This window comes from Malania oleifera, chromosome 11 (genome assembly GCF_029873635.1).
Source record: "Malania oleifera isolate guangnan ecotype guangnan chromosome 11, ASM2987363v1, whole genome shotgun sequence".
Classification (NCBI taxonomy): domain Eukaryota; kingdom Viridiplantae; phylum Streptophyta; class Magnoliopsida; order Santalales; family Ximeniaceae; genus Malania; species Malania oleifera.
Window position 1 is genome coordinate 23,179,208 of NC_080427.1, and position 17,128 is coordinate 23,196,335.

General features: G+C 34.6%; 1 protein-coding gene across 1 annotated transcript; it reads right to left on the reverse strand.

Moving 5' to 3' along the window:
* Nucleotides 1-6,540: 6,540 nt before the first annotated feature.
* On the reverse strand, nt 6,541-16,867 carry LOC131168594 (uncharacterized). Its single transcript, XM_058128150.1, has 4 exons — nt 16,640-16,867; nt 16,439-16,550; nt 7,224-7,292; nt 6,541-6,936 (listed from the first exon to the last, which is right to left on the reverse strand). The coding sequence occupies exons 1-4, from the start codon at nt 16,840-16,842 to the stop codon at nt 6,856-6,858; spliced, it is 465 nt and encodes a 154-aa protein (XP_057984133.1). The 5' UTR covers nt 16,843-16,867; the 3' UTR covers nt 6,541-6,855.
* Between the last annotated feature and the right edge of the window lie 261 nt (nt 16,868-17,128).

Here is a 17,128-nt window from a genome sequence, read left to right on the forward strand (position 1 = left end):
CACATGATTTTAAATGAAAGAAGACAAAGCTGATACAAGAGAAAGGGGATCAAATATTATCAAGACAGCTTCAATTTTCAATGACTTTCTTTTCTAATCAAATCTAAGGCAGTCAGGGCCCTATGAATCCTTACCTCCTTATCACATTCAGGATAAACTAATTGTACCCTTTATATGCCAGCACCTAGTGATCTAGGAATACTTTCGTAGCTAATTAAACTTAAGTCTAGCAGTCTACAATCTAAGTGTCTTAGGTAAGAATGTATGGTTGTAGATGGGAACAATATTGGGTGTCATTCCAAGTCAAAAGATGTTATCGCGCTCCAAATTTTGTCTTTATTTTAAATCTAAATTTATGAGATTTGAAAATTCATTGAAAAGAAATGTATTCCTCAATTTTTTGAAGATGTACCGAGCAAGCAACAAAATTTTTTATTTAAATAATGCGCTCGCCTTCTTTACTAGAAATTAAGACATCTTAATGAATATGCATCATGAATAATTTAACAAAAATAATTAAAATTATTTATTCTAATCTTTTTACTTTGTAAATAGAGAAGAGAATTTTCTCACTTTTGTAATTTATTTTGATTTTCTAAAAAGTGAGAAAAAAAAAATCTTGAATAATAAACTTAATGGTGTTAAGATTGGCTCGGTTGAGTGGCGCAACAAAAGCAACCTTTTATTGCACTCATTAGTATTGTAAAACGAATTATACTTTATATAGCTTTGACTAAATACCTATTTCACATGTAAAAGTCCCCAAACCTTTTATAAAGCATTGCAATCCAACACTATAATATATGCTATAACATATATTACAATGTTAAATCGCAATGAATATCAATATTTTCATAATGAGCAAGTATAATATAAAGATAATTATCGCAATCTCCAAGAAGGGTTCGGAATGGTGAGGGAAAATAATAATAAAGGTTTAATGGAGTCACCACTAACTTGTTATTTTCCTAAGTATAGTTAGTTCACCCAATTTCTACTTGTTGATTGATTTCTAAACTAATCCTACGTCAAGGAACCAGTAGTCTCAGTTTACATTTACCAACGTTGGAATCAGGAGTTTAATTATGTAAGGGCAGATACAAGCACCCACTATGCACCCGTTTTACGAATGGTACCTAATTAATTATGAATTATTCTTAAATTGAATCTAATGGTCTTAATTAACTCCTTAAAATCAAATAAATTTTAAAATACAATGTGAAATAAGGTGCAATTTAGGAATGTCTGATAGGACTTTCAAAGAAAGGGATCTTATTAGATAAACTCCCTCGGAATTAATATAGATGAGAGTTGAAATACCTCTTTACCCTTCGTTTAATCATTGGGATGTACATATACCAAAATAGTATATATATATATATATATATATATATATATATATATATATATATATATAGAGATCATAATCAAACAAATTCTCGACTTTGAGTAAGAAGAGTCTTTAAAATATTCCCAGGTTTCCAAAATTTTTTTAAAAAATTTCTAAAAATTTTCCAACATTTTTTTGCAATTCTTTAGGATTTTTAAAGACTTTTTCTCCATTTTGTTTATTTTTGGTATCTTAATTTTTCCTTTTTGTATTTTATCTGAGTCAAAATGACTCAAATAATACTTATTTATTTTTTCTAATCTTTTATATTTTTTCTAATCTTTTTCTATTTCACCTAATTTTTAAAAATTAAAATTTAATTTTTAAATTAAAGAACAAACCAATGATTCAGGATAGGCCAGATCGATTCAATCGGTCTAAATTGAGTCAACCAGTCAACCTAAGTTGATCGGGTCAAACCGGATTGACCCAGCTGGGGAAGAGGATTGCCACATGTTAGCCAGCTGTGGCGACACGTGGCAATGATATTTTATTTTTTTATTTTGTGTTTTTTATTTTATTTTTAAATTTACTACAGTAGAATTATGTCAGCATGACGTCACCTACCACATGGCAAACTACAACAAACGCTGGGCTTTTGGCACTGATCACAGACGTGGCATTGATCCATCCGTCCAGAGAAAACATAACTTGGATGGTCACGATTGCGTTGCATCGATCCCTAAACGCATGGTCTTTGTTATGCCAACGATCACCATTCGTACGGTGACACGTCTCCCACTAATTATTATTTTTTATTTTTATATTTTTTGAAAATTCAATATGAAAACTTTTTTCTCTCCTTTCTTTTCTCTCTTTCTTCCCATTCTCTCCCTCTTCTTTCACTGCTCTTTGAATCTCTCTTTACCCTCACTCCTTTGTTCTCTTTCTCTTTCTCTTTCTCTATTTCCTTTAGATCTCTCTCTCTCACCCTCTCTCTCTCTCTCTCTCTCTCTCTCTCTCTCTCACACACACACACACACTAATCTCTTTCTCACTCATTTTCGATTCTTTCTCCCTTGACTTCTTTTTCTCTTTTCTCATCCTCAGTCTATGTTTCTCATTTTTGCAGGTTTCAAAAAAAATGAGGAAAACATAAATAGAAATCTTTAAGCTATCATATCTAGACCAAAGATAAGTCCTCCCTGATCTCCATTCTCTTTATTATTTTCCTTTTTTCATTTTCTCTGAGTTTTCTTGCATTTTCTTCCTCTTTCTAGTGATCCAAATAAGGATCTAGGTTTTATCTAAACTTCAACCTAAGTTCAGCTAAATTTGGAGTTAAGTCTGGATTGAACTGACACGGGCTTAGATTTATGTTAAAGCTTTAGGCTGAGTTATTTGGGCCATGGGTAGATGACTTCATTAATTTGGATTTGGGCTGAATGAGATTGGACTTTATTTTAAAATCAATTGGGGCTTAGCTAATTGTGTTGGATCCAATATGATTCTATTTGGGTTCATGGACGGGCTTAAGTTAAGGTAAATGGGTTAGTTGACCCAGGTCAATGTTGACCTGGGTCGAGGGTCTGGTTATTCAAATTCAGGTTACTAGATGTAGGCATGGGTATTCAGATCTTGATCTTTCGGATTTGGGTCAAATACCTGAGTTGTTTAGTGAATTCCGAGGAAAATTTTAGGATTTTTCCTTTTAGATCACGTTGAATTTTATTTTAAAATTCTACAATTTTAGTTATTTAAGAAATTAAAACAGAACAAAATGGGATTTAAAAACCAACCTCTATCTTCTATCTCCTCCAATCTTCAATCATGCTACTTTGAATCTTCATTGCCAATGACTTTACTGCTTCTGCCCTTTAGCCTTTTGTTTCTCTCCTTCGAACCTCAAACTATCCCAATATTTCTCTCTCAAATTTTCTCCTCACTCCTTCTTCCCTATGCAATTATCTCTTCTTCTTCTTTTTTTGTCTATATCTGTTACCCTTCTGAAGTTCACTATTTATAGGCTTGGTAGAACCATTCCATCAATTGTGATTTGACTAATCAGAATTAAACTGAACCATCAAATTTAAGTTAAATGGCTTAATTTACTATGTATTAAACTCTAATTTTACCAACATGTTAATTGTGCAATCTCACATGTCTAATTTCTTTTTTTTTCCTCTTATATTTGCAGGCTTAAAGATGCTGGCTCTTGATGGAATAGGCAATAACCTATTCTTCGGGAAAGAAAAATTACACTTGTATAAATCTAGCTAGCACAAATTTATTGAAAGGAAATAACATTGACTAAAAGGAAATAACTTTATTTTAATTGATTTTAATTGATTGATGGTAAGCATCAATTACTCTCATCCCATGATGATTAGTCCCTGACAAACTTCTTAAGAAGAAATTGCTTAAAAGTTTGAAGAAGTGTAGAGTTTATTTCTACTTGTATTGTACTTCTCGCAAAATGTGTTGAATGAATTTTATGTCAACCTCCTAGAAGAGTAGTTTGGGGGTCTGTGAGCAGGGTACCAACAAGGATGGAGCCCAGTACAGTTTCATTGATGTAGCTTTTGATTTTTTTAATGAACTCATCTATATCAAAGTTCTTATGTCCTAATATTTAATGATTTATTTTGTAATGACATTGGCTTCTCATCGACCATATTATAGTCTAAGAAGTTATCTACTTCTTAGACCCTACATATCTTCTACCACATATTTTACAGTGAAATTGTAGTACACATAAAAGAAGTCATTTGTCATACCATTCAGAATGTAATTATTACAAAGATGATTGACTTTGTCTTGTTGTACAAAATTTGGTTCAATAATAGTTTTAGGTCTAAGTTTCCTGAGAGCATAGTCTACTCTCATCGTCTAAATAAAATGACAACTTAGACCTCCATCTCTTCTAATTGTTACTATCAAAATTTTCCAATTTCACAATATCAAGAACTGGTGTGCCTATAGCATTTGAACTCATTAAGTAAGAAAAATATTGATTTTAAATTGTTTTAGAAAATACCTTGAGTGAGCACAATGATACAAGGCAAACACAAGTAAAGCTTACAATAAAAAAAGTTACACAAAGAGAAAAGTTGTTTACAATACCTAACATACAAAACGAGCATAAGCATAATGGAAGTTGTTAGCACCGGAGGAGCCCATGGGTGTGTTTGATATACATGGATGGAGCACCAATAACTTGACCCAAAAGTTTAAGCTTATTACATCTTGGATCCAACCATGTATATAAGCACCCATCATCCACTCAAAATTTCCAATGTGACACAAACTCACAAGTGGAATTCTCAACAATCTCCCCTTCACTTATGAGTTCCAACTGCCCCTTGAACAGAAACTGGTCTCCCTTTTAGGAGTAAGTCCAATTCCCCCAACAGCTGCTCAAGTGAGTCTTACCATTGGCATCTTACATGACTCAGATTGCATTCCACGTGCCTCCAAACCAATTCTACCTCCCACGTTTTGACCCTATTCGGATCCATCCCAAGCCTAAATGATCCTTCTTGGCCTCGGTCACACACTTGGTCCTTCAACTGTTAGCACGTCAGGAGAATTAGCTTCACATCTCAACTTTTACGAAGTCGCTCACTCAAAATTACGAATTGTCGGCTCTGATACCACCTTTTAGGATCAGAGGAGCCCATGGGTGGGTTTGATACACATGGATGAACACCAACTTGATCCAAAAGTTTAATCCTATTGGGTCTTAGGTCCAACCATGTATATAAGCACTCATCACCCACTCAATTTTTTCAATGTGGGAAAAACTTCACAAGTGGGTCTTAGGTCCAACCATGTATATAAGCACCCATCATCCACTCAATTTTTCCAATGTGGGACAAACTTCACAAGTGAACACCAACTTGAATGTTCTTTTTTCTAGCAATAGTAGAGGCTAGTTGAAACTTTTAATATCAACAAAGAGTGAAAGAGTTTCAACAAATAGTGAGTTGTATGAGAAGGCTTGTAGCAGTTATGCATTATCTTTATAGGTTTTTTTAACTTTCTTTCTATTCATTTTCTCTTATTAACGACAAGCTAGAGACCTATCCTTTTTTCCCAAAGCAATGAGCATATAGGTTACTTTTTCCTCTTCTTTTTTTTGCAATCAACAAAAAGGTTCTTCAAGTGCTCAACAAAAACCTTTCTCTTCCTTCAACTGCTCAACAAAAACCTTTCTCTTTCTTCTTTTCTTCCTCTCCCCCCCCCCCCTCTCCCCTCCCCTCCCCTCCCCTTTCTTCTTCTTCTTCTTCTTCTCTTCATTCTTTTTTTTTTCTCTTCATTCTTTTTTTTAAAATTATAATTATTAATATTAAATAAATAAGCTAACAATAGTCTGCCTTTTGTAGAGGGCTTTGTAATTCAGACTATTCAATTTTTTTTTAGGATCAAAATTATTGAAGAAAAAACCTGTTAGGCGCTAACTAACAACCTAGTTATATTCCTAAAATTTATTTTAATTTCTTAAACTTACTAGCAAGTTTTAAGATTATTTTATTGAGAATTGTCATAAAATTCCAAATATATAAATTTGGACAAAAAATCTTAATTTATTTTACATTGTAAGTAGAATCTTACGATCCATGATTTGACCCTACAATTCGATTCTACGGAACAATCGTATATGGAATCTCAATTCTAACAACCTTGGTTGCCTTTTTGATTCTTTTTTTTTTTTTTTTCCCTTGCATTCTAATTTTAGGGATTTTGACTTGGTTCATGTGTTTTGTCACAAAACTGTTTCACGAGAGAAAGTTTTAAGTCCTCTTGCAAATCTACAACAAATATTTTACTTATAATATTATAATTTATAATTTCTATTTTTGTACAATTTCATAATTTGTGAAGATGTATGCACGTGCATGTAGTATAGATGTGCAAGCATATATGTATGTGTATACATAGATGCCTAAGCATGGCCACGAGCATGCACGTGCATGTACAAATACAAAGTGTTCAAGCATATGTGATCATATGCATACAAGATGCACATGGTACACATTACATACTTATTCTACATATGGTTCAAAATCAGTGGGCGTCTGTGTTTGATAGTTTAAATGCTTACAATAGAAAAAAATTTTATTTCTTTTCCGTAACCAATAATCCATGGGACAAACAGAGCTTCCCCTAATTTCCACTATCCTGAAAATACTCTTTGTACCCTTTGCTAATGAGATGAATCTTGGAGTTAGTACTGTTACCATTATTAGAACAAGAAATAAAATGATAGTAGCACAAGAATTATCATTCCTTGATACATCTTCTGAGGAACCTATGTGCGTATATAATGTACAATGATTTCAGTTTCGGATGAGGATTTATCTACAGCTATCTTGTTCAAATCAAATGCCAAAAAGGGAGGATGGCCTCTTCAGCTGATTGTTCTTCTTTAGGAAACTAAGAATCTGTGCAAAAAACACTAATTGGTGCAAGGATGGCCAGCAATCACTCCATAAAAGACGGACCCATCCATATTTTTCTTCCCTCTACCGCATACTACACTTCAACTTCTCAGCTTCGAGCTCCTGTTTTAGGGATTCTACTCGTTCAAGCAAACCCACATTTTCCTGGTAATAAGCAAAATAACATGAGCAGAACATATTAGGTAAACTAAAATCATTTTTTTTTCTTGATCCTTGTATTTTTTATTAGCAGCTGTTCTTGCAGCACTTTATGTCTAAATGGATTTGTGTAGGTAAACTGTCAAATGAAACAAATGTGAAAATGAGTTTTGACTAGGCTGTTTTTGGGTGCTGCATAATTCCCGAAAGAGGGCTCATTATTTTTTCCAGATAGGCACATCAACAACAGCAGAGAAAAGGACTGAAAATGAAACAAGTTCTTGAGCAGTCACCTTTCGTAGCATTTCCAATTCCGTGTTGATACTAGCAGCATCCTCCAGCTTCTCAAAGGACTGCTTAACCTGACAAGGAGACAACAGCTCATTCAATCCCAAATATTCACTTGTCAGAAATCACCTATGTGAGTATGTGTAGGCAGAACATAAATAAGAGAGAGAGAACTCAAAAACTGTTGAACACATGCAGAGTCACTAATGATAGAGTATACATACTAGAGAGCACTGATAAGTAGGCATGAACCATTCTAATCTGAGCAAAGTGATTTATTTGCACATACATCTGCTTTGTCAAAGAAGAATATCAGTAAAATCTTAAAACAGTCATTGGCAGCATCCTTTTCATCAACAGGCATGTTAAGTCCAGCATAATGTAATACATCTTCATACATGCTTTGTAAAGACTAAAGATTAGTCCAATCAATGCAGTGCCCCGAAGGAAGTGATCAGTGAACCACTGGATAAATCCAACTGTAAGTGCCACTTGGTAGAAGACTACTTTGAACAGCGAGCCTACTAGGCTCTGTGTGTCTCAAATTAGTTAGAATCTGACCTCTATGCATTAAGGTTACATTGGGTTTTCCGAATATCTATTCCTATGAGTAGAATGAAATAAGATGGGAACGTAATAATTTAAATAATAAAAAAAAAAAGAACCACTCATGCAAAAGCTTGTGTTATCCCATCGAACATGGAATCTAATAGGAATAGTCATATAAAATTTGGAAAACTCATTTATTGCCTATTCCAAGTTATGAATTCACCCAAAAAAAAAATCTATTGTCATTTTCTTTACAATGAAAAAAATGACTTTTCTGTAAGTTATCAAATCCTTCTATTATAGCCATTCTATTCCTAACCTCCATTCCATTCCTAACCTATGGGTTATTCTGATCATGGCTTTAAATAGAAGCCAAAACCATTACATGACATCATTACATGATGTTTCTTCAGGTTCCAAATACCATTACACATCAATAAATTGGTAGGAAGAAAAATCACAGCTGTAGCAGCCGTGCAGCTGTTACATAGCAGCTACAGGACTATTGCTGGGGCCAAAAAAAAAAATTTTGAATAAACTATGAACACTATTTTGTCAAAAAAAAAACTTTGATGATATAAGTTGATATTTCTTTTCTATATCTTTCAACTTCAACCTTCATTTCTTTGCTTTTTTCTTTTTTTTTTTCCAGTTCTAGTTCATAGTTATTATTTATTTAATTATAAAAATTTCATGATCACGCAATATAACTTGTTTGTCTAAACTTATTAGATTTTCATTGCTTTAAAAAATAAATAATAGAATTTAATTTATTGCATTTTTTGCATGTCTTATGTGCATAATATATTAGTGGAGTGTATAATGAATTATATTTTAACTAATGTATCAAATGTGTGATTAATTAAAAGCAAATATATGTATACAATTTTTTTAAATAGTGGTTTGAAACAAATGTAAATTTTTTTGCCCTTAATGTTAGTATAATTTACTGTATCAAACGTGTGATTAATGAAAAGACAAAAATATATATAATTTTTTTAAATAGCGGTTTAAAACAAATGTAAATTTTTTTTCCCTTCATGTTAGTAAGTTGAACCATCCAAAATACACTAAGGTAGTGTTTGGGAGCAAGGATTTCGGAACTTGGATTTAGATTTGAATGGATTTGAACAAGTCTTAATGCAATTTCATGCTACATCTTATTCAAATCCAATACAATCCCAAATTTAAGGTCTCTCTAAAACATAGGATGAAACTCTTTTTTAAGAAGGGCTAAGAGCTTAAAAATGCAAATATACCAATACACATAAGATTGTGTGCTTGAAAAAAAAGTCATGGCCATTACACCTGTTTCCCATTATGTCATATCTGTTACTCTCACTTCCTGCTACACCCATTACAGTTATGTTATGCTACTTGCTCCTGCTAGTTAAAAACCATGATTCTGACACCTCACAGTTGTGTTATTCAGTGTTCAAGTCAGTAAGGCAGTAAGCCCATAATGGTTAGACAAGAAACAATGTTCATAAAGCATTTGAATAAATTAGTCCATGAAGAATCATGAGACATCTGCATCAGCAGTTTTGCCAAACTGCTCCACACATTTGAAAACCTACAGATGACCTTCTTGTCCCTACTTTATATCCTAGAAACCTCTTTGATAAGAGCTAAATTATTCTTTTTTTAAATTTATTTATGACCTTTATTGGAATACTAATCTACTTTACATCCTAGAACTTACAATGCGCCTGTCATACATCCATTTTTAGAGTTCTAGCAACTAATTTAACTCAAAGCAGGATATACTCAGACCTTATAAATCCTAATGACACATTTCCTTTTTCAATTAGTACTAAATATCTTCAGTTCAATGGATGAGCATGGGTCCTCTGGCTCATCTGCTGACTCTGCATAAGGGCAGACAAGGTTTGAGTTCCCCTTGGGAAGTTTCACTTCTGAGCTGCTGTGATTAAAGAAAATCTCAAGTTAAATAGATTGTAGAGAGCTAAATCCTTCCATTTACTATCTGCATTCTGCACCAATGCTTCAACATTCCTGTAGCAATGTACATGATCCAGCAGTAGGAATTTACAACCGCAAAAAAGCTTCATCTGAACCATCTAAAACAGGTATGTGATCCCTTTTCTCCATCAGCTTGGCTTAGAGCAAAGTATTCAGTTATAGTCAATTGCCAAAGTTTTAAGTTGGCCAGCAACTATCTAAGACAGCCCTCAATATTATGTTCTAACGACCCTCAGTATCCTCTCTCTTGGCTTGAGGTATGCTGTGCAACAACAACAACAACAGCAAGTCTTAAGTCCCACTAGGTGGGTTCTACATGAATTCTTTTCCGCCAATTCACCCGATTGAGGGCATTTTCATCTACTAGCTTAAGAGCTATTAAGTCTTTTCCCACTATTGAACAATTGGGTAAAATGGAAGACCTAACTTCAACAATAGGTCTCTCCTTCTATTTATAATATATGTCAAGTACAACACCAATGACCATAATACCCTTACTCACTTACTAACATAACTCTAACACATACTAATAATACTAAATGACTAAATAACCAATAACACTCCCCCTCAAGCTGGAGCATATATATCATATGCATCTAGCTTGTTACAAATGAATTTTACACAAGCACCTCCCAAGGTTTTAGTGAGCAAATCAGCAAGCTGAAACTTACTTCACATGAGTAGTTATAATGAGCTTCTATACAAGTGTCTCCTAGGTAAAGTTGCAATCAACTTCAATGTGCTTTGTCCTCTCATGGAAGATCGGGTTGGATGTAATATGAATAGCAGCTCGATTATCACACATCAACTCCATAGGCTGAGAATGCGGAAAACCTAGTTCCTTCAACATATTTTCAAGCAAACAAGTTCATGTGTAGTATGCACCATAGTCCTATAGTCTAACTCAGCACTTGACCTAGCCACCACAATTTGTTTCTTACTTTTTCAAGACACCAAATTACCACCGAAAAAAATATAGTACCCATTTGTGGATCTTCAGTCGAAAGGCGACTCAGCCCAATCTACATCTATATATCCCTGAATATGAATGTGACCCCGATCCTAATATAAGAGACCTCTCCTAGGAGCACCTTTGAGATATCTCAAAATGTGAATTAATGCATCCCACTAACTTGTTCTCGAGGAATCGAGAAACTGACTCACAACACTTGTTGTGAAGGAAATATTTGGTTAAGTGACTATGAAATAATTCAACTTTCCAACAAGCCTCCAATACTGTCCTAGGTTAGGCAACAAATCGCCTATTTCTGACATTGACTTACTATCAGGATCCATGGTGTATCAACAGGTTTGGATTCCAATAGCCTTGTCTCATCTTAAAAATCAAGAACATACTTCCTCTATGACAAGACAACTCCCGTATGAGATCTAAGTACTTCTATATCCAAGCAATACTTTGATGGTCCCAAGTCCTTGGTCCGAAACTTACTCTGTAGGAAAAGCATTAGGTCCTGGATCCCTCGATCATTGTCACCAATGATCACAATGTCATCCACATACACAATATGCAAATGCAAAATCTTGTCAAATGGAGCATGACGATAAAATACAGAGTGATCTATTGCACAACATTAGAGGCCAAACTCAAATACTACAACACTAAATCAACCAATCCATGCTCTAGGGCAACACACTAAGTTTGACTCCTCCAGAGAAACAAACCTAGGTGGTTGCTCCATATATACCTCCTCATGAAGATCACCATGTCGGAAAGCATTCTTCACATCTAACTGGTGAAGAGGCCAATGACAAGTAATGGCTAAAGAGATGTACATTCTTACTAAGGCAAGTTTAGAAACCGAAGCGAAGATGTTTGAATAATCCAAACTGTACGCCTAAGTATATCCCTTAGCAACAAGGTAGGCCTTCAAATGAGCCAAAGAACCATCAGGATTGACTTTCACATTGTACACTTAATGACAACCAACACAAACTTATCGGGAGGAAGAGGTAAGCATCTCTTCAACCATTGCAGTCCTCCACCAGAATGGAATAAGGCTTCAAAAATAGATTTGGAAGAACAACAGAAGACAAAGTACTAACAAAACAATAATGTGAGGGTGTGAGGGTGACAACAAAACATAACAAAGAAAGTTAGAGATTGGAAGCTGCATATAAATATGTTTACCTTTCCTAACAGCTATAGGAGGATCAACATCATGAAAATAAGATCATCTAACGAGGGAACTAGAGGAGCAGTAGTACAAGTTGGAGGAGGCTCTCCTCCCTTGAATCATCGTGTGTATACCCTAGATAAAGCGACTCAAAATAGTGAAGCCCATAAGCCTTACGTCTTGTGTCAATTGTTTTCCTCATCTTCAAATCTTGAATAACCTCAGAATCAGGAAAGAAAATGACAGAACAATTTAGTGACTTTGTAAGCTTACTAACTGACATAAGATTGAAAGGGGCTTTAGGAATGTATAAAACAAAAGAAAAAAGATGGAAGGAGTAGGATTTACTGTTCCTATCCCCTAAACAGCAATAGTGGATCCATTAACAAGGGTAACTATGAGGTAGATTTTTGGGATAGTGGGGGGCAAAAAAGAAGTCAATTGTACTTGTTATATGGACAATGGGAGCAAAATCGATAACCCAAGGACTAGTGGGAAAAATACCAGATGACGTATAGACTGTAGGATTACCTTTCTGAGCAAACAATGCAATGTGATTAGATGCCTGTTATGACGATTGATACTGTAGAAATCTTGAATACTCCTCCTCTAATATATTCGTAGTATGTTGTTCACTCAAACAAGTGACTAACAAGGGAACCATACTTTCGGGATTTGCAAACTCCATCCCAACACCTTAAACCAATGATAACAAGATTAATTGTTGGAACAATCGGAACAACCACAGACAAGGTGACCCACCATGAATGAGTCACAAATGAATCAGTACAAGGCTGCCACAGCACTAAGAAACCCAGACATAACCCCAAGAAATCAACACACAGCATTGGAACAATTGGAGAGGTGAACCACCGAAACTACCACGGACAAATCACCAATAAACTTATATAACACTTCCAACCTCACAAAAACAGCTTATGAACACTACCACTGCTCCAAGAGAGACACCAATGGCCTTTACTAACACCGAACAACAACTAACAGATTACCACGAGTGCATGGTCAAAACAAAGATTGGGATTTTGAGCAAAACACATGCCCAACAGCTTGATATTTTGGTCTATGGAAGGAATTAGAACATTGAATAAAAAACACAGAAAATCCTACTATTTCAAACCCAATAAACTCAATAACCATTGACAAAAAACTTCATGAAGCATCAAACAACCATTCCTTAGGTCCTGCACATGAGCAATTATAAAAGGTGAGATCTTTGGACAAAAAACATCATGAAAAACTCCATTAATATGTTTATAGAGGGATTCGAGCACTGCTGGATGAATTTAGGGCAAAAAACATACATAAAAGTGGCTTCACGTGCCAGTGCATGGGGCTGGCCCTGGCAACCATTGACCAGCGCGTGAGGGCACATGGGGCACTACCTGGAGATGGGATTTCAGTGGGGGACAGATCAGCATTGTTTGTGGGTGACTATGATGTTGTTTTTATAATAAATTTTGTGCTCCTAAATTGGCAGTGTCTCCCAAGAAATTTCTAGCAACTGGTCAAACTTCCATGCTGCTGGCTACTTTCTAGGGTGTGTTGCTGGAAATTATTTTATGATGGTAGACATGCAGCAAATTTAGGGTTTTAGGCTTCTGTTGATTGTGGTTGTAATAATAAGGGTTTAGGTTCAGAATCGTGCTTTGATACCATGTTGAATTATTGGGTAAAATGGAAGACCTAACTTCAATGGTAGGTTTCTCCCTCTATTTATAATATATGTCAAGTACAAGACCAATGACCGTAATACCCTTACTAACTCACACTTACCAACATAACTCTAACACATAATAACACTAAATGACTAAATAACCATTAACACTTATTATCTTATTTCAAGTTATTTTAGGTCTACCCCTACCCCTTTTAATACTAGAAACAATAACTCACTCACGCCTCAAAGGCGCACTACTTGGGCTATGTTTCAAATGCCCAAAACATCCAAGTCATCCCTCCTTTATCTTCTCTTTGACCGATGTTATGCCCAATTTATTGTGAATATATTTGTTCCTCAATTTATCTTTTAATGTTATACCACTCATCCACCTTACTATTTGCATTTCTGCAACTTTTACTTTATGTACATTTTGTTTCTCAGTTGCCTAACATTTTGATCCATAGAGCATGGCTGGCCTTATAACCCTCTTATAAAACTTTCTTTTTAATTTTACGATCACATAGCATACCTGAAACACTTATCCATTATCCAACCTGCTATGTATTACATCTTATTCAATTTCTCCTTCCACTTGCATAATAGGTCCACGATATTGAAATCTAGCAGTGCTATTAATTCCTTGATTATCAAGTTTAGTATTATGTCCAATATTCTTCCTTACGTTATTGAGAGTTCTGAAATTACATTTCATATATTTTGTCTTATGTCTACTTATCTTAATACCTTTAGACTCTAAATTCGTTCTCCACGGTTCTAACTTACTCCGTTCCAACTTTATCAATCAAGATTATATCATTTGTAAACAACATACACCAAGGAATCTCATTTTGGATATTTCAAATGAATTCATCAATCACTAAAGCAAAAAAGAGAAGGCCTCAAAGTAGAACCTTGATGTACACTAATTGTGATTGTAAATTCTCTAGACTCTCCTACAGTCCTACCGCTAGTCGTTTATCATACATATCCTTAATGAATTCAATATATCTACTGCATACTCTCTTCTTTCCTAAAACCCGCCAATGAGATTCTTTAGATACTTTATCATAGGATTTCCCTAGGTAAATAAAAAATCATATGCAAGTCCCTCTACTATTCCCTAACATTTTCCATTAATCTTCTTAAAAGATACATAGCTTCTATTGTCGATCTCCCAAGCATAAAATATCATTTCTATACAGTTTTAGATCAATTCTAAATTCTCACCCCTCATCTTCCCTAACCACAATCCACAAGAAAACAAAGGAAGGAAAAACATAGTCTGCACAAAAAAAAAAAAGGAACTAATAGCATTTAGATTCAAAATATACCATTCCATAGCTTTTCCTGGTCAGCTTCATCTAATATCATGTCCCAAACATAAAGTTGCAAGTAATCAAAGCTTTTCACACAACTTCACCCAAGCAGTTTTCATTGGTGCCAATTTAAAGTGGAATATTTTTAGAAATGCAACAAAAAATACTAACAGTGAAAAAGTCAACTGGATCAAAACAGGTTTACCCTATGCATATATTTTTAGAAGAATATGAAAGTGATAATGCAGCTTTTACATGACTTCATCTAATTACAAATTTTAGACATTCAAACCTAAGCATTTTTCTACAAATATATAAACTTGTAATCGATCACCAAAAATAAATAAAACATCATAGATTCATAATCAAAGCAAATATATGAAAACAACAAAGTCAACATATATAGTTATTTAAGCAATGCTTTCAAGGCTTCGGATTAAGTTGATCCCCTAAGCCTTCACACAGTTTCAAGAGTTCTAAACAAAATTACAATCCCAAGCATTTAGTTTCCAGAGTAATGATTTAATTTTGTATACTTTCGAGATGTTCAATTACCATCATATAACTCCTTAATTTACAGGAATGCAGCGAAAAGAGTGAAAAGCTTTCAAAATACACCAAAACAGATTTTTACCAATGCATCCATGATTTAAATAATATACGAAAGGCATAATGCAGCTTTTACATGACATCATGAAATCACAAATTTAAAAGATTTAAACCTATGCCTCCTGCTGCAGATAAATAAAGTATAAACAAATTGTGAGAAAAATAAATACAGCACCACAGTCAAAGAAAATATATGACTACAAAGTCAACACACCTTTAACAAAATGGGGCTGGTAAAGGTCAGGGTCCAGTTGTTCTTAGGTAATTGCACAGTTCCAAGATTTCTAACTTCAAAACCAAAATTAAAATCCCAAGATTTCAGTTTCCAGAGTTCTGTTTTAGCTCTTTCTGTCCTTACAAGATGTTCAAGTTGAATCATATAACACCTTAAAAGAGTGGTCATTGATCCATGCCTCACACACTAAACCTTCTGAGATGACTTCCAATCATTTTGTTATATTTCTCCAATCCCCGGTTCTGAAAGTATGTCATAATTTCTAAATTCTAGTAAGGGTTTGGCTCTCCTACTTCCCAACATCCTTGGCTCTGCTATGCTTATTTTATGGAGATGCCAGTTTCAATAACATGCCATAAAGCATGAAGTCCAACTACCATTAAGAAAAAATTTCAACCTCAGTGATCAAACGAAAGGCACATCTAAATTCAGTAGCTTCCGCATTGGCCCTGTGCCTAACCTCGTCTATAACCTCTCTCATTCTACAAGTAATTGAAAACCCAAAAAAAAAAAAAGTCAAAACAAAAAAGAAATGCAATCTTGCAATCTCTGAACATCAAACATCCCACCAAATCAACTCCCATTATACTATCCAAAACTTTGGACAAATTTGATATCTCTTGAACATCAATCTTCAACTATTCCAGCAAATCAAAACCAATTTTAGATTCTTTGTTAGGGCAGAAGGGAGAGGGCAAAAATAATGAAATACCTCAAGTAGCTCCTTTTCACACTTGACGGTCCTCTCTACTTCCTCATCATATTTCAACCTCCACTCTGCAGATTCGTCCATGGCTTCCTTGTTAGCAAGATCGAACTGCTTTCTACAGTGATTGAACAAAAGATTAAAAACATGATTGAAAACAGATGGAACAAAAAAAAAAAATAGAAAGAAAGAAAGAAAGAAAGAAACCTTATCAAATCCATCTCGTCGGAAGAGATGGTGTAGTCGAGAGCCCAAAGCCTGAAGTAGACTGCGAACCCCATGAGCATTGCTAAGGCCAGCCCAACCAAGATTCGTCTTCTCTTCCCCATTCTTCCTCCTTCTATTGCGTCTTCTCGCTCTTTCTCAGGAGCGCAACTCTTCCGACTCGGGAGACACAGACACATCACCATTGCGCGTCACTCAAATATACTACGGTTACTTTTCTTGCACTTCTTGCGGTTCGTATGTAATTATTTCGAGTTTTTTACCGTTTTAATTTTTTTTTTTTTAAATATATTAAATAATACCTCATTCTGAAAAGTATTTTCCAGAATGACTCTGACATAATCTCGTTACTCCAAGTAGCGATATTTAACCAAATCTCGCTACTTGAAATAGCGAGATTTACTTTTGACAGAAGGGCTCGTGCTAACATGTAGCAAATCCCGTTACTCCAAGTAATGAGATTTTATTCGG